At 41.3% G+C, this 18,160-nt stretch overlaps 1 protein-coding gene across 1 annotated transcript; it reads left to right on the top strand.

The window, feature by feature from the left end:
• The first annotated feature begins 496 nt into the window (after positions 1-496).
• On the top strand, positions 497-12,246 carry slc22a31 (solute carrier family 22 member 31). The gene is made up of 9 exons (XM_046841046.1): positions 497-1,584; positions 3,878-3,981; positions 4,117-4,271; positions 7,519-7,687; positions 8,947-9,092; positions 9,984-10,092; positions 10,864-11,078; positions 11,450-11,561; positions 11,640-12,246. Exons 1-9 carry the CDS (start codon positions 1,195-1,197, stop codon positions 12,070-12,072), a joined length of 1,833 nt encoding a protein of 610 aa, XP_046697002.1. The 5' UTR covers positions 497-1,194; the 3' UTR covers positions 12,073-12,246.
• The last annotated feature ends 5,914 nt before the right edge of the window (positions 12,247-18,160 follow it).

Raw genomic sequence — 18,160 nt, 5'->3', positions numbered from 1 at the left:
AAATTGCAACTTTTTAAATGGATTTTTACGTGTGAAGAAAATAATTGATAGTGATTTATTTTAATAATCGGCACGAGGCACAACATGAAAGACACTGAAAAAGAATATATTAAAATAAATATTGAAATGACGTCACCAGGAGTTTATTTATTAATTATAAATAATATATATAATAATAAATAAAATATATAACTGGACGCATCCAATTACTAATGCACTACTTTACCAGTGTGTGTGATTCGCAGCAGAATTCTGGATTTAATGAGCCACGTGTATAAAAAGAAAAAATTAAGCACTTTTTTTTATCCATTTAGTGAGTTTTTCTCTGCAAACATCAATAACAGCTTGAACTCCATTTTAATGCTCTCTGCTTCACCTCAGGTTCTATTTAAACCACTCTTAAAGCTGTTCTTGTTCTCCTTCGGAATCCCAGACGCTTGATGGACAAGAACATGGCAGGAGCGCAAACTTTTGACTTTTCATTTTTTTAAGCTACCAGTGGGTGGCGCTACTAAACCAAAATACATACTGAATGAAATTGTCTTCCAAAACACAGGTTTGGACATTTTTTACTAAAGCCCAGGATTTAATATCACACAGGCAACAAGCTGTGTGTTCTGACACCTTCTATCAGCGCAAACATGAACTTCATCAGCAGTTTGTACTACAGTAAAATCTTCTGTTAGATCACACACAGGATGTGGCCTTCACTCCTCACACCTCAAGTGAGCCCTGAGAATTCATGACCCTGCCGCAGGTTTCTCCTCCTCCCAACACATCACCTTTAGCATCACCTTCACATCCCACCATTTTACACCTGCCATTGTTATGACGCCTCCACGATGTGGGTTTAATGTTAGAGGCACAGTGAAGTTCTTCCTTTCTTTGCTTGTTAGAAAGCAGGGTTCAGAGAACAGGGTCAGCCATGATACAGCGCTCCTGGAGCATGGAGGGATGAGGGCCTTGCTCAAGGGACCTTCTAGTGAGTAGCCCAGAGCTTAAACCATGAAGCTCCTACTTGTGGTGATCAGTGTGTATTCTCATGTCCAGCCTCAGGAGATCCCTACATAAGTCGCTCAAAAAAAACTGGGTGGAGTGTGTGTGGAGGAGTGTTTGGTGGAGTGTGTGTGGAGGAGTGTGTAGGACGCGGCGTTTCCCACTGACACACTCTCTCTGGTTTCTTTTATTTCAACGATGGAGTTTGAAGCGAAGGTTTTGCCGCAGATTGGAGGATTCGGCCGCTATAACCGACTGGTTGCGCTCTTCAGCTGGTTTCCGCACTTCGCCGTGGCTCTGAGTCTTTTCTCCGATGTTTTCTTCACGCTCGTCCCGGAGTCGTACCACTGCCGAGCGGATCCGGAGCTTCTGCCCTCCGCCTTCCTCCTCAGAAACTTCTCCCGACAACTTTACCTCAACTTCACCGTCCCGTGGATTAACGGCTCCGGACCGAGTCACTGTGATCTCTACAAGTACCCGAGGAACTGGACCAACTTCACGGTGAGGGAGTCCAGGGAGCTGGTGCCGTGTACCAGGGGCTGGTGGTACGGAAACGCCGCAGGGCTTCAGAGCAACTTCGTCACTGAGGTCAGTGATGTTCGTGTTTCAAGTAAAAATCCAATCATCGGTTCATTACAGGTTCAGTGTGATCTATTAAAGGTGCAGTATGTACAGTCTGATCTATTAAAGGTGCAGTAGGTGCAGTCGGATGTATTAAAGGTGCAGTATGTACAGTCTGATCTATTAAAGGTGCAGTATGTACAGTCTGATCTATTAAAGGTGCAGTATGTACAGTCTAATCTATTAAAGGTGCAGTAGGTGAAGTCTGATCTATTAAAGGTGCAGTCAGGTGAAGTCTGATCTATTAAAGGTCCAGTAGGTGAAGTGACACATTTTTTGGACAGATTGTAGATTGATTTCAGATTGTCGTCTGTTTGTGGCTGCAGGATTCTGAAGTCTGATTTGATCAATAGCTCGAAGTTTTGTGTTTTTGAGGAACGCAGGACTGATAAATTGACTGGTTGAGGAACATTTCTCGCTCAGACCAACAGGAAGCTCGAAAGCTTGATGGGCTTTTCTTCCTGAATGCTTTACTCATCAGGGTTTCCAAAAGGCCAGCGAGTGGTGCAGGACAGGAAGAAGAGGAATGTAGAGCGCAGCAACAGTGTAACATTATTACAGCAAACTGCTGTTTCTTAAATCAAAAGGGAATTTAAAGAGCTCATTTTCCCAACGATGGTATCTGGTGCTGGGATTTACGAGCTTCTGATCAGGAGACCAACATCTTTACAACAGAGCTGCTACAAAAGCACAAGAAAAACAAACATTTGTGGGGGTTTTTAGCATAAGATTGGTATCAAAATCTCATTCCACATGAAGTCCTCCATTCTTCTGGGAAGATGTAGCCTTTGTGGAGATTTGTGCACATTCATACACAAGTCAGGTACTGATGAGGAGGTCTGGGGTGCAGTCAGCGTTCACATTCATCCCATTGCTGTTCAATAGAGTTGGAGATCTATAGCCAGAGATCTTCCACTCCAACCCATGTAAAGCAGATCTTTATGGATCTGGATTTGTGCACAGAAGCATCGTCATGAGGAAACAGGTTTGGGTCCATACCACCTATGTCTGGAAAAGTCAGGTGTCCCAATACTTTTGTCAATATAGTGTGTGTGTGTGTGTGTGTGTGTGTGTGTGTGTGTGTGTGTGTGTGTGTGTGTGTGTGTGTAAATATTGGATTCAACTAAGAAAACAGATCAGCGCCCCCTACTGGATCATTACTGCATGGACGATTATGTTGATGAACAAGTTATTTAACTGTAAATGATGCAGTGAGCAGCTTCTCATTTCTTAAACAACCATGTCAGAAGACACGTCCTGTGATCGTGGAAAAGATGTTCATCTATTTCAGGAGGGTCAAATTATGGGTGTGTGTAGAGCAAAGAAAACATCTAAGGAGATTTGCTGAAACTACTCAAATTGAGTTAAGAAATGTCCAGTGCATTATTAAATACTGGAAGGATCGTGAGGAACCATCATCTTCGTGGTCGGAAGTAAATCTTGAATGATTCGTGATTAAACGTCTGGTGAAATCAAATTGTACAAAAACATCAGTAGAACTCACGACTATGTTTAATAGTGAAAGTAGGAACATTTCCACACGCACAATGTGAAGGAAACACGAGGGATTGGGACTGAACTGTTGTGTAGTTTTAAGAAAATCACTTATCATTGACGCTAATCTGGAAAAAAGGCTTCAGTTTGTTAGGGAGCATAAAGATTGGACTCTGGAGCAATAGGAGAAGGTCATGTGGTCTGATAAGTCCAGATTGACCCTGTTCCAGAGTGATGGTGCATCAGGGTAAGAAGAGCAGCAGATGAACTGATGCACCATTGTGCCTGGTGCCTGCTGTACGAGCCTGTGGGGGGGGCAGTGCTGTGATCTGGGGTTCTTCATAAGGTGGAAAATTCACTCACCGGGTTCACCAGCCGTGTCAGCCAATAGGAGAGCAGTAGCAGTATTTGGATGTTTTTTTTTCTTTGCTTCAGAAAAAGAAAAACGTGAGGCAGAAAAACGTGTCAGATTTTTTGTCTGATTGTAGATTTATGGCTCAGAGGCACTTGGCAACCCTCGAAACCTGAACAGACGTGTGATGAATTTTGACACGTTAAAACGTCAATAAGGACCATCAAAACAGACCCTTGATTGTTTCCAACAGCACCAGTGTATGAGGTCGAAGGTCACATGACCTCACTATAACCCTGTTTATTGATGATATTTCCAATAAACGTGCGTCATGAACTTTAGGAGGTAAACAATCCCTGAGTATCTCTTTAAAGATACCTAATCTGAGTTGCTCCTCTTCGCTGGTGTCCACAGTGGAACCTGGTTTGCAAGGACTACTGGAGGATTCCACTGCAGCACGTCTGCTTCATGACCGGCTGGATCCTGGGATACGTCCTGCTCGGGACTCTGTGTGACTGGTGAGCGATTCGGAGCATGTAGTGGAAACGATCGTTTTTCTACATGGTGTTTGTAGATACATTTGGATTGGCATAACTCATTTGTGTGTGTGTGTGTGTGTGTGTGTGTGTGTGTGTGTGTGTGTGTGTGTGTAGGTTCGGACGACGCCAGACTCTTCTGATCTCTGTGTCCTTCTCAGGCCTTTTTGGAGTCTCTGTGTGTTTCTCCAACAGCTCCGTGGTGTTCCAGCTTCTCCGCCTGGGCCAAGGCGCCGCACTCGCTGGTGTCTTCCTCTCCTCCTACATCAGCCGTGAGTTCCACATGAGTGCTTCTTGTGTCAACAACACACACACACACACACACACACACACACACACACACACACACACAGAGCCAGTAGTAGTGTACATAAAGAGATCACACCTTTAGTTAGATCATCGTTGCACGTAATAAAGAGATGTTGACAGGTTTTTTCTTCGTGGTGAAATCTGTTGAAGGACATCAGAAGATGGCTGCAGGTTGGTTTGTGTAATCAGAGAGCAGGATGTTGGTGCGGAGTAGGAAGGTCCTGTTTATTCACCACGTCCTGTCTGAATTCATGTTCTACTGATTGACTGTTTATGCTTCAAAGGAGGAAATTGGTTTCAGCATGAACATGTAAAGATGGCAGCGTTGCATTATGGGTAAACACTGAGTTCTAGTCACTTGTGAACTACAAATCCCTGGTTCTTCTCTGCAGCAGTAACTTTTGCCTTTTGTCCTTTTTCCCTGTGTGTGTTAGATTTCTGTATGAAGTTAATTTGCACATTTGCAGAAGTGCACCAGCAGAAGTTACGTTTTCTTTGTTTGTTTTGGAGCAAAATGATGATAAACAACATCTTTAGAACATTGGTGAAGTCTGAGCTCAAAACTAATGAAGCTTGACCAAACCAACCAGGAGGAAATTCAAAATAAACTTCATACAGGTCTTTCTATTACCCAGTGGGCGGTGTGAATAATGGATTGTGATTGGCTGGAAGGAGTTCAGGTGTGAATAGTGGATTGTGATTGGCTGTAAGGAGTTCAGGTGTGAATAGTGGATTGTGATTGGCTGGAAAGAGTTCAGGTGTGAATAGTGGATTGTGATTGGCTGGAAGGAGTTCAGGTGTGAATAGTGGATTGTGATTGGCTGGAAGGAGTTCAGGTGTGAATAGGGGATTGTGATTGGCTGGAAGGAGTTTAGGTGTGAATAGTGGATTGTGATTGGCTGGAAGGAGTTCAGGTGTGAATAGTGGATTGTGATTGGCTATGAAGATCTGCTTCACATGAGTTGTATGAGTGGAAGATCTCCTGATATAGAATAATGAATGTGAACACTGACTGCACCTCGAGATCAGTACCTGACTTTACTTACACTCTTATAGGTGAATGAGCAAAAATCTTCCCAGAAGAGTGGAGCTTATTATGGGTTCTAATGAGCAAATGGAGACTTTATGAATCATTTGTTCCCACTAGTTTTCATGATTGTCGTGCTGTTATATGATCCTCTTGTAAGTTCTCACGAACCACATTGATCTTCATTTGCACTTCCAGTAAACAAGAATGCAATTCCAAGGCTTTCTCTAATCCTAAACTTCCTTTGGAAAGCTATGTTTTTCCTAATTTGGCCTTCCGGTGATTGTTCCATCCAGCAGAAGTTGCATTCGAGGAAAAGGCTTAAGGAAACTCTGTGTAATGCCCTTTCATACATGCAGTCCACACGTTCTGGGGTTGTGTGAAGTGGAGCTTTGAAGTGCGTAGGAGAAGGAGGTACAGGGTGGAACCAGAAGCAGGAATCATGAACATGCACATACACACCTAAAGCCCAAATTCCTTCGAGGTCATAAGAAAAGAATTCGGTCCAGATAAAAATTCTGAGAAGAAAGTGAAGTTCCTTTCCAGACTCCTCTTCAGGAATTTCACACAGTTCTGCTCTCATTCACGGAGCACTGCAAGCAAACAATGGCACGGATTTCAGTCCGAGGGATTTTTATCTGAGAAAACTTTCAGTGCATTGAAATGTTCGCTGAAATGTACGTTTAAAGGATAATGTGATGAATTAGAGCTTCAAAAATATGAGCCCAAACTTCCACATTTACTCTCCATTTACTGCTATAATAATCTCCACTCTTCTGGGAAGATACTCCACCTTGTTTTTGGAGATTTGTGCCACAACGGTGTTAGTAAAGTCAGGTGCTGATGAAGATGAGGAGGCCTGGGGTGCTTCAGCGTTCACAATCATTGTTCAGTAGGGTTGAAGATCTATAGCAGGAGATCTTCCACTCCAACCCATGGAAAGTAGATCTTCATGGAGCTGGCTTTGTGCACAGGAGTATTGTCATCCTGGAACAGGTTTTGGGTCTCCTAGTTTGAATGAAGGGAAAATTTCATGCTCCTGCATCCGAAGACGTCCAATACAATTGTGCCTCCAAATATCTGGATACAGTTTGGAGAAGGGCTAAAAATGGCTGGAATATCCAGATGTTCCAGTACTTGTGTGTATAAAGTGGCACATGTGCTTGAGGTTGTGTTTGCTATAAATCTGTTATGATGAGTAAAATTCATTGCTTTTGATTCGATCTATTAGACATCTGAAGTTATGAAAGTGTTGTTTTTCTAAATGATGTGCCATGTGTTTTACCCATAATGCACTTTTTTAAAGACCTTCCTCAAGGGCCCAGCAGTGGCAGCTTGGTGGTGCTGGGATTTGAACTTGTGACCCTCTGATTTAGGGTCCAATGCCTTCACCACTGTGATTTATCCTCCTGAGACCCCGGGTGGAAGAACTTCTATAATTAAGACTATATTTTATATAAATAATATATTTTCTATATGAATTAAGTGTGACGTAACAAACACATTGCAAAGATTTTAACGATGATCATGCACTTTTTCGAGCTGTGGACCTGCCGCCGCTTTTTTTGGTTGTGGAGATGATGAGCTGTGAAGACTGTTGCTTGGTTTTAGGGTCGTCCCCTAACTCCCGCGTTTCACCCGTAATGATCCTCGACATGAAGGACGGGCACGGAGTTCTTGTCAGACTTCGGCCCGGGGTTCCTTCTGCTCCTTGGACAGCAGCCTGGGGATGAACTGGGAAGCAACACGCCGCATGTTCAAATCTCACGTGAAGATCGTCTGGACTGTTCTAACGCCCGCCCGAGTTTCCCTGGAGAGGCGTGGCAGACGACGGCGTGCCTGTTTTCTTGCCGTACAGGATGCAGGTGGCGGTCGTGGCTTGTGCACTGCTGGCAAAGCGTGTTACAAAACTAGTCTCGAAACCTCGTATGTGTATGTAAAGTATTATCATGGTGACGTTCGTTCCAGCTGCAGTCAGTTCTCATACACATGTTGTGGAACACCAGTAAAATGTATCTATTGTTCCCAGTTTACCAGCCGAATTTTATTGTTGATTTGATTTTTTTGGTTAATGATTTATTTATTCTTAAACACCTCAAGGACCAATTGAATTCTGTCTATGAAAAGAGTTCCCTTTAATTGTTTTTTTTATAAGTTTTTTCCTCTTGGTGTGAATGCTGCAGGTCTGGAGGTGTGTGATCCTCCTCACAGGCTCATGGTGTCCATGGTGAGCGGTTTCTTCTCCGTGATTGCTGAGCTCATGCTCCCGGGCCTGGCTGTGCTGTGCAGTGAGTGGTCTGTGCTTCAGGCTGTGGCTACAGTTCCTCTACTGCTGTTGCTGTCTTACTGGTGGTGAGAATCACACACACACACACACACACACACACTAATCCGCCACAGCGGATCATCCGTCTCCATCCCCCCCCTGTCCTCTACATCTGCCTCTTTCACACCAACTACCTGCATGTCTTCACTCACCACATCCATAAACCTCCTCCTTGGTCTTCCTCTTTTCCTCCTTCCTGGTGTCTCCATCCTCAGCATTCTCCTACCAAACCATCTCAATCTCACCTCCCTCACCTTGTCTCCAAAACGTCCAACATGTGTTGTCCCTCTAATAAACTCATTTCTCAGCATCTTCAGCTCTGCTACCTCCAGCTTCACCTCCTAAGAATGAATAATAACAAATAATAGTTATAATAATCTAACAAATAGCTACTGGTTAATGATTAATGAATAAAATACTGGATACTGGATAAAAAACAAACACTGTATGTAAAATAATAGTGAACTTTTATAACCAAAATAAAAAAAAACAGCAATGAATCATGAGATATGTGTTACCGGAAATATATATGAATAAATCTATAAATAAATATAATGATATAAATAATAAATATCTAGCACTTTCCCTGCAGTGCGCAGCTTTACATACAGAACGTGGCGTCAGTGATTCGCCTCTAGAGGCCGCTCTCGTAATGACTGCGGACTGGAAACCGGAAAAACTATCAGTATGGATTTTTGTTGGTAGACGATAGTTGCAGCGATCAACTATCTGTGCCTCGACCTCCATTAATAACTAAGGCATATTTTAGTTGGAAGGCCAACCGTTATTATCAAATACAGATATAATACGAGTAAAAAATATTTTGAAAAATTGCGTTTTTAAAATATGTCTTTGGGGTTATTCAGAGGTCCGTTCCGAATGTGGGGGCTGTAGGTGCTGTATTCAGCCTACAGGCAGTAGTCTGGGGAACCCTGCTGTAACCCTTCTGAACCCTGCTGTACAATATCAGGTGCTAGTATTTATTATAAAATGCTCATTTTAGTCCCCTTTATTTTGAGCAAGTGACCTGCTGATGTTTAATATCTGCTTGAGTACATTATAGTGTTTGTGTCACTTTATTCGTCTGTATTCGCTACATAAATGTCTGTATTTTTTTACTCGACACAACCGTGCACACTTTTCTAGTGTGTGTGTGTGTGTGTGTGTGTGTGTGGAGACTTGTATGTGTGGTATGTGTTGTAATGTGTGTCTTGTGTTACCGTACGCTGACTTGTCGATGACATTTGCTGTAGTAAATGAATAGCACGCTTGTATGTTTGAACAGCTGGCCCTCTGTGTTTCCCGAGTCTCCACGCTGGCTTCTGGCCACATCTCAGATTCCTCAGGCCAAGAGATGCCTACAGCTGTTCTCCACCCGGAACGGAGTGTGTATGAGGGATGAGATCTACCCAGCCGAGACTCTTCTGACGGGTACGTGTGAAGTTGCGTCACTCCTGGACGCAAAACATCTTTACTGTTTTTACACGTTATCTCGTATTTCTTATGAGTTCAGGCAGGAATTCAAGGAACTGAAAATGAAGGCAGAGAGTCAGATGACAAATTCTATTTAGAGACTTCTGTTTTGATCTTCCTGTAGGAACGTGTAAGAAAATGCCATATGAAATTGCAGCATAGAAACAAACAAGGTCAGTAGTACGACGGCGTTTTAGCGCCACCTTAAAAAAGAACTAAAAATTTCAGATCGCGAGAATAAACGTAGAAAGCATTCCGCATAAAATGGATGTGGAGGGTTTTGATAAATCCTGCTTCATTTAGGATTTAGGAACTCCTGGTGGTCTAGTGGTTAGGATGCGGTGCTCTCACCGCTGCAGCCCGGGTTCAATCCTCGTAAACCAACCCCAGCCACTCTTAGTGCCGGTCCCAAGCCCAGATAAATGGGGAGGGTTGCGTTAGGAAGAGCATCCAGCGTAAAAACATGCCAAATCAAACATGCGGATGATTCGCTGTGGCGCCCCCTGATGGGAGAAGCTGAAAGAGAGTTTTTTTTTCGGCATCAGCACAGAGTTATAATCAGTAAACACACACTTCAGCGGTTCTGTAGGAAACATTTATTTTAAAAAAATCAGACAGACATTGAGGAAATCGCCCCTTTTCTGCAGGCTGAAGGATATTGATGGTTACATGTGCATGCTATTCAAAGAAGAGATGTTCTTAAGACACTATGAGGATGATGATCACAGAAAAAATCTGATCTCATGTCACTCGAAACAAATGTGGGCAGGAATGCAGCATATGTCTGAGTACATCAGTGAATTCTGGCTGAATCTGTGATCGTGCTTCTCTCTATTATCGTTTTTTTAGAGATAGACGTGGCGTTCCCAGAAGACCCCCAACCAAAGTACCACCACATCTTCGAACTCTGGCACACCAGAGTTATCTGGAGGAACTGTCTCATCCTGACATTCACCCTGTAAGTGACATGTTATTTTGATCTATTCAGTCAGTTTCGCTCTGCAAATAATCAATAACAGCTTGAACTCCTCCATTCTGGGAGGTGAGCATAGTATAAGGTGATAATCAGGGCTAGGTGTGAGACCCTTTAAAATGATCTCCGCTTCACCTCAGGACCTTCTTCATCTATCACACCGAGCCCTGGATTATCACGTACTAACAACCTTACATCCTAAACATTCTTGTGATTGCCTGCCCATATTTAAATAGGACATTGTTGTTCTGCCATATAACAAAAAGCCATCAGGACAAACTTCACGCGTGTGATATTTGGAGGTCGATCGATTCATCAGTTTTGCTGATTAATTTTCACCGATAGTTGATTGCTGGAACCGTCGACTGTCTGCAAATATACACAGAGATAGTTTTTCCGGATTGCGTTATAAACTACGAGAGCGGCCTCTAGAGTCGAATTACTGACACTACATGCTGTTTATAATGTTTAGTGACTTTTTTATTCATTTTGGATGTAACTGTTATTTTATTTTTTTTATTTGGAGTGTTACATTTTGTTTCAGTTTGGTTTTTATTTTCCTCAATATTGATTAATATAATGAATATAGTCATATAGTATTTAAATTAGCATATTTTCATGATTCTTACATTTTTTTTATTTGTAATAAAGAACTATTTTACATGGAGTATTTGTTTTTATTTAGTGTGCATGAGTAGTTAATGAGTATGAAGCCATTGCTAATGAAGTGTGTGATGTTTTCTATCCACTCCACAGTTTCCTAAGCACAGGGATACAGTACTGTTTCACTCGGAACCTCCACAGCTATTCTACTCACTTCTACTTCGTCTATTTCCTGCGAGCTCTGACAGGAGCCGTGGCCTGCGGTCTCCTGTGCGTGTCTGCTGACCGGCTGGGCCGGAGAGGAATTTTGCTGCTAGCTGCAATCATCACAGGCCTATCATCACTGCTTCTGCTGGCCCTCACGCAATGTAATAATAATAATAATCATCATCATCATCATCATCGTTACCGTTTCACACAAGACCACACTCACAGTCAGAATAACCTGGTTCTTTAAAAATGTTAAAAATCTGGTGTTGCGGAAGTGAGATCATGTTGTTTCCGGCCGATGGGGTATGCACGTGGTCAGAATAGCAGCTGTGGTAACGCATGTGGTCAGAATAGCACCAGTTGCACAGAACGATGTCTTTTGTCGGTGCTCCCTGTGACTGTGTGTTCAGCCTTGTGCTGCCATCTGTTGGCGTGTTACAAAACTAGTCTCAAAATGTTTTGATACCACCTAGTATCTGTCCTAATTATGTGTATAACTGATACATAAATCCACGTAATGTTCTTACAGTCCTGCATGGAGGACTGGTGCTGGTGCTGTCGTTCGTGGGACTTCTCTCCTCTCAGGCTCTGGCGATGCTCAGTGTTTTCTTCGCCAGTGAAGTCATGCCGACTGTTGTGCGGTAAGTGATAGCGCAGATGAAACGGAAACATTTGAAAGTTCCAGTCTGTCTCCCTCATGACTTTTCCGTCTGTCTCAGGGGCGGCACTCTGGGTCTGGTGATGGCTGCTGGCAGCGTGGGCACCGCCGCCTCATCCCTGATGGAGCTGCAGAACAACGGGGGCTACTTCCTGCACCACGTGGTGTTCGCCTCGTTCGCCGTGCTCTCTGTGCTCTGCATCATGCTCCTTCCTGAGAGCAAGCGCAAAGCCCTGGCCGACTCCCTGAGAGACGGAGAGAGTCTGCGCCGACCTCCTCTCTTCCTCTCCAGGAGAGAGAGGGATGATCTCCCACTGCTCCGCTGCCACCATCCAACTTCTCAGTACGACCCGGAGAACTACTCACGCCTGCTCAGCACCACCAGGAAGATGCTCTCGCAGGACACCGTGCCGTACAGGATCACGGTGGAGTCTCAGCCGCCGCTGCTGCAGAGTAACGGAACTTCTCAGGAAGATCACAATGTCTCCTCATAGCAGACGGATACAGTCTTCACACTGGTGACTGTTGGGTTTTAAAGTGCAACAAATTAATCTAGAGTTTTGCTTTTTCCAACTGCAGGAGGTGGAGCTACTCATGGCCAGGATAGACTTGGTGTGTGAAGCTACATATAAATATATTGTTACTATTAAATAAATTATTTTATGATATGTCTTTAAAATAATGACGTCCATCTTCAATCATGACATGCTCTTTCCCACCTTTGAGCAAATATTCTTCTTCAAACTCAGTGTGTGCTGTGATAAATTCTTCTCCAGGTTCCTCTGAGCCGTCACACTTCCATTTTTCACTGTTTCTTCGTAAAAGCCTCAGTTTGAACTTGTTTGTTTTCAATGAAGCCAAAGATCACATGAGAGCTGCTCCTTGTTTACTTAGCTGGTCTCATGGCTTTCATTGAATGCATCTTATCACCTTGTTCTTCTGGGGCTTCATTACATGGAACTGAAAGGTGCTCACATTGTTTATACAAACAACTCCGTGTTCATGTATCTGTGCTCCTGTGCTCTCGCTGTGCCATAGTGTGCACTGAAGGAAGAAGGTAAGTGTTATAATGAGATAACGGTCACGTGGATTAGTGCACTCTGAGTATCTGCTGAGATTCACTAACAATAACAGTGATCTTCATCTTCATTTGGCACAAAATCTTTGCCTTGATTCTTCTTTTTTTTGGTGTCTTTTAAAAATGTGAACCGGTTTTGTTGTATCAGTCTGATTCTTTAATCCAGTCTGGTGCAACATGGGAACTGCATGCTATTTGTTTTATATATATTTGTTGTGTGTGTGTGTGTGTGTGTGTGTGTGTGTGTGTGTGTGTGTGTGTAGAAGTGCAATAAAATCCATGTTTGTATGCAGGTCAATTTGACATCCGTTTCAGCTTCCAGATATCTTCATTACAATTCTACTTTTATATTAATGCCATTTTTTTGTGCTGCCCTGAATAAACTACACTATATGGCCAAATGTTTTTGAACACCTGACTATAAGATTGTGCTTTTGAACATCTCATTTCACAATCAATCTCCATTTACTGGTGTAAGAAGTTGTTCTTGTGGAGGTTTGTGCTCATTCTGTGTTGACAGGGTGTTAGAAACGTCAGGTACTGATGTAGGTGAGATGATGAGATGTTGGGGTGCAGTCAGCATTTACATTCATCCCATAGGTGTTTAATACGGTTGAGATCAGAGCTCAGTAGCAGGAGATCTTCCATTTCCACCCATTTAAAGTGTATCTTCATGCACATTGTGATGCTGGAACATGTTTGGGTCTCTTTTAGATCAGGTAAAGGGGATTTTTCATCCTACTGCATTCAAAGAAGTCCTATACAAATTTTTGTTAACAGTTTGGGGAAGAACCACATCTGGCTGTGGAAGAACCACATCTGGCTGGAAAAGTCGGGTGTCTTAATAGTTTTGCCTGTATAGTGTCTAACACACAGCATTTCAGTGTTCTCCGCTCTAGATCAGAACTTTCTGGACTAATTGTGCAAATTGTGATACTGTGTGGTGTTTTCTGGATGATCAGCGACTGTTTTTGAGGAATAAACCAAATGAAACTTTCACTGGCTGGCTTCATCACACTTCTAATTCAATAGCTCCCCCTGCAGGATGACAGTGAAATTACATTTTAGCTGGATGACAGCAGAATGTGTGAGATCTTTGATGCAGTCTGGAGTTAAACGCTACTGGATACAGAGTGGAATTACCATTCTAATGTGCTGAAGATGTGTTGTACCTGCACTATACTGTACCTGTACTATACTTTCACTTCATCAATTCATTTCATCTTCTAGAGCAGGTCGGGTTGTGATTTACAGACAGAATCATTTTCAAATCAGGTTTGTTTCTATTTTATTTCTACCTGTCTGTCTGTCTGTCTGTCTGTCTGTCTGCCCTGTCACAACTTCTTTCTTTATCTGTCTGTCTGTTTATCCTTTTATAAGTTATATCTTTTTTTCCTTTTCTTTGTCAAGCCAACATCAGGGTTTGTTTTGATGAACTTCTCTAGTTTTCTTCATTATATTGAGGAATAATTGTCATTATTTGGGGGAAAAAAGATGACATCATTACCCGCCATATATAATTGATTGTATACATACAGATATAATCACTATATAATACGATTTACTTAAAGGAATGACAGTAATATCTGGGTGCTTTAAGAGTCTGTGGTTCTGAGAGTTCATTTTGCTGAACTGCAGGTGGCTCAGGAAATGCAGCTCTCTACAGGCCCATCTGCCTCTCCAACAGCAGGTGTCTGGCTTCAGTATTTCATTCCTCTTGTCCTTGTCCTGTCACTTCGTTACTCTATTTCTCCACAAACACACAGCCATGTCATGGACAGTGCTGGAAGTCCTGCACTTCTGTCAGGAAGGTTGACGATGTTGATGTTTTGTTTCTCCTTTTGTACCTTAATGGCATCAGGCAGCTACACGTCTGTACGTTTCTCCTCTTTGGACTTTTCTTATCTACACCACTCATCTGTTGTCTTGCATTTTGAATTGGTGACATTACACTGAAAATCATCAGTCAGGACTGAGATTTGTGCTCATCTCTCACTTTATACCCCTGTAGCTGAACATGTTATTTCAGGTCTGACTGATGATCCAAGAGATGTTCTGTGTCCCATTTTTTTCACTCATATACATTTATTCAGTCACATTTTGAAAACCAGAGACGAATTTTAATTACAGTTTTTCTGAGTTTCAGCAGCACAAATGTGTTTATTTGATTGTATATTTGATTTATTATTGATTGTAAGACACCGGACAGGATTCACACTTTTACTCTACTGTATTAGTGTTTGTTCGTTTCCTGGTTCTTCAGAAATTATAATTGTGTGTTTTGCTGTTTGTCGCTAATTGAAGGTTCACGAGATTCACCTTTGACCTGTTTTAGAGAACTTGTTGGTCATTGGTTGATCTGATGCCGTTCGCTCGCCTTCATTAGTGACGTTCAAGATTCATCTGCACATTTCATCAATTCAACACATTCACAAAGAAAAGAATAGAATAGAAGTTTAAGACTCACAGACGATGAAAACTCGTTTAAACATTTTGCATTTAAAGACTTTTACAATCAACTGATTCCTGAATGTTTTGGGGGTTAAAACTATTCAGATGAAACCAGTTTAATATATTTTAATCAACATGAACATAAATAATTAATAATGTGGGAAACAGCAGACACTCGTACACAATCCATTAAAATAAATGCACCAAAGAATTTGCAATTTGTTAAAAATTGCTTTTATTACAGTATGTGCACAAGCGATGACGATCTGGAGGCTGAACGAGTAGTTTTGAGAAGTTTTTATTTCTGATCTGAGAAACGCTCCATTTCTCTTCTTCATATATTCTTATTTATTCTATATTTTGTGGAACCATGAGTGATGTGAATGCCATAAATGTTGTGATGTCTTTTTATCTTTGGAAGGTCTTTACATCTACTAGTTACTCTGATACCAGTCACCATTAACACAACAAAGCGTCTGTCAGAGCCTGAACTTCTCCAACTTCAGTCTTGGTGTGAAATCCTACGAGGAGCAATCAGTCATGATAAAACTAGGCCACTCTGTTCCCACATGCACACAGGCCGAGCAGACAACAAGGCCAACAACACACGTATCAGCTTCCATCTGCTTGAGATCTTTGCTGGAATCCTCGTCAGGAATCTGCAGCACAGAAAGAACTTAATCTCGCTAATCCTTACAGCATTACTCACTTTTCTGCAGCACTTAGCATGCTGCTAGATTAACTCCTGACTGGAGCAGTTTGGCTTTTCCTCATGAGGAAGGGAAGTTATTTAAGCAGAGAAAGTGCTGTCGTGTTGCTGAGGATCTCCACTAGAGCAGGTAACACCAGGCATTAAAAATAATCAGAACAAGGAAGCTGGAATAAAACCGAGGGAAAAAGTCAAATTCATAGAAGATTCACTTCTACTTTCCTGTGCGCCAAAACATTTTATCTGTTGACCTCTGCTTTAATTTTGTGTCTTTACTGTGCTCGAAAGTTTGTGGACTGCTGACCAAAAGATTAGTACTGTTTTTTTACTTTCACTTTATTGAGAAGATGTTCCATTAGATTTTGTGGAGATTTTGTGCTCAGTGAGGAGGCCTGGGGTGCAGTCAGAGCTCACATTCCTCCTGTTCAAAAGGGTTTACAGCTCTACAGCAGGAGATCTTCCTCTCCAACCCATATAAAGCAGATCTTCATGGAGCTTGATTTGTGCACAGGGGCATCTTCATGCTGGAACAGGTTTGGGTCTGGAAAAATAACATGCACCACAATCCAAAGACGTCCTACACAAGCTTGTTTGTGCTAACAAGATTGTGGCTGGAAAAGTCAGGTGTCCCAATACTTTTGTCTTTATAGTGTAGAAGAGTGATGTATTTTATTTACCGTCATGTCTAAGTCAGAGTAGTGATGTAATGTAGTGGAGTCTCTCCTGAGAACATTGTGTCTCCATCGGTGAACAGATTTTAACCTCAATAATGATATAACTAATGAATGAGTGTTTGGTGTTGAGGATGAGGACTGGATCTATTTTTAATGTGATTCCTCATTCATTAGGGATAAACGTATAGGAATAGCGTTGAAAAGGAGTCCATTTAAAACATTCATTCTTTATTTATAAAAAAAAGCTTATTCATGATATTGTTCTGTGTTTAAAAAAAAAACACTGTACAAATAGAATAGAATTTAACTGAATTATCCAGAATTTTGACATGTGGTTTAAAGCAGATTCCTGAGAGAAGATTTATGTGATTGACTTCCAGCGTAAATTTACAGAAGCTAATCTAAGACTTTATCTCTAAACATATCTTCTGACTAACATGATACAAATGCTGCCAGATTCCACACACACACAGATTACAGGAGGAACAGACAGATACAACAACACTAACTCAACTTTATTAACCAAAATATTGTTATTTAGTTCACCAGTCAGCTGTTCTATTAATACTATATAATAATAATAATTATAATAATTATAATAATAATAATAATAATAATAATAATAATAATAATTATAATTATAATAATAATAATAAATTACAATTAAAACAATAAACATATACATATATTTATCATATATTATTTATTATTTTATTTTATATATTATATTATATATAAACACACATACACACACACACACACACACATACATATATATATATAGTATATATTTAAATACTCTTTCCTACACTTGCTGTTTGTTATTTGTACTCCTCTGGTTTATACCTCTGTATTATTTCTTTGCATTTTCTTTTTCCTCTTTTTATTTTATATATATATATATATATATATATATACTGTATGTAGTAGACATATTGGCTCCCTGGAAGCAGCACGTGAGAGTTTTAGTCTGACACACTGCAGGATGTTTAACATTTTATTATTAACCTTGCTGTAGAAAGTTGCACAAACACTCCTATCTGGCACATTTACTTATCCCCCTGCGTGTAACATTTCCAAACCAGTCCCCTGATTTTTACATAAAATAGGTCACATGTCATGGGGACTGTGGATGGAAGCCACAATACTACTGGTGCTGGTTCTCAGTGCAGTTCTCTCTGCAGTCCTGCTGGTGTCTTTCCCAGAACTCATGTGCCCTCTGGAGTGTTTTTGTCCTTGAGACGATCAGATATGATAACTGACTGCGTACAGTTTACTTAGTGGGAGGAATACTGGTTTCACAGGCCACATATTTATCATAGCTTTAAAATCAGTTTATCACACCAGAAAACTCTTTTTTTCGTAGTTAAATGTGCCTCAAGGCATTTTTTCACAGTTTACACAAAGTCATTATTACCTGTTTGGAAATATTAAGAGGGACTCACTCTTGTTTTTTCTAATCACATAATCCTTCGATATACAGCATGTGTAATTTCTGTAATGTTTATACAGTGTGAGTACGGTGGCTTGTGCAGTACACATGACTTCCTGTCTGATGACCTGTTCTACAGTATTGATCCTGTTTCCTTATATAGTAAGGACTGTAGACTTTAGACCCTAAATGGTTAACACATCATATCTGTTTATTTCCTGATTTATATAAAAATAAA

Source organism: Silurus meridionalis, chromosome 26, assembly GCF_014805685.1.
Source record: "Silurus meridionalis isolate SWU-2019-XX chromosome 26, ASM1480568v1, whole genome shotgun sequence".
Lineage (NCBI taxonomy): Eukaryota > Metazoa > Chordata > Actinopteri > Siluriformes > Siluridae > Silurus > Silurus meridionalis.
This window is presented reverse-complemented; position numbering and strand designations above follow the sequence as displayed.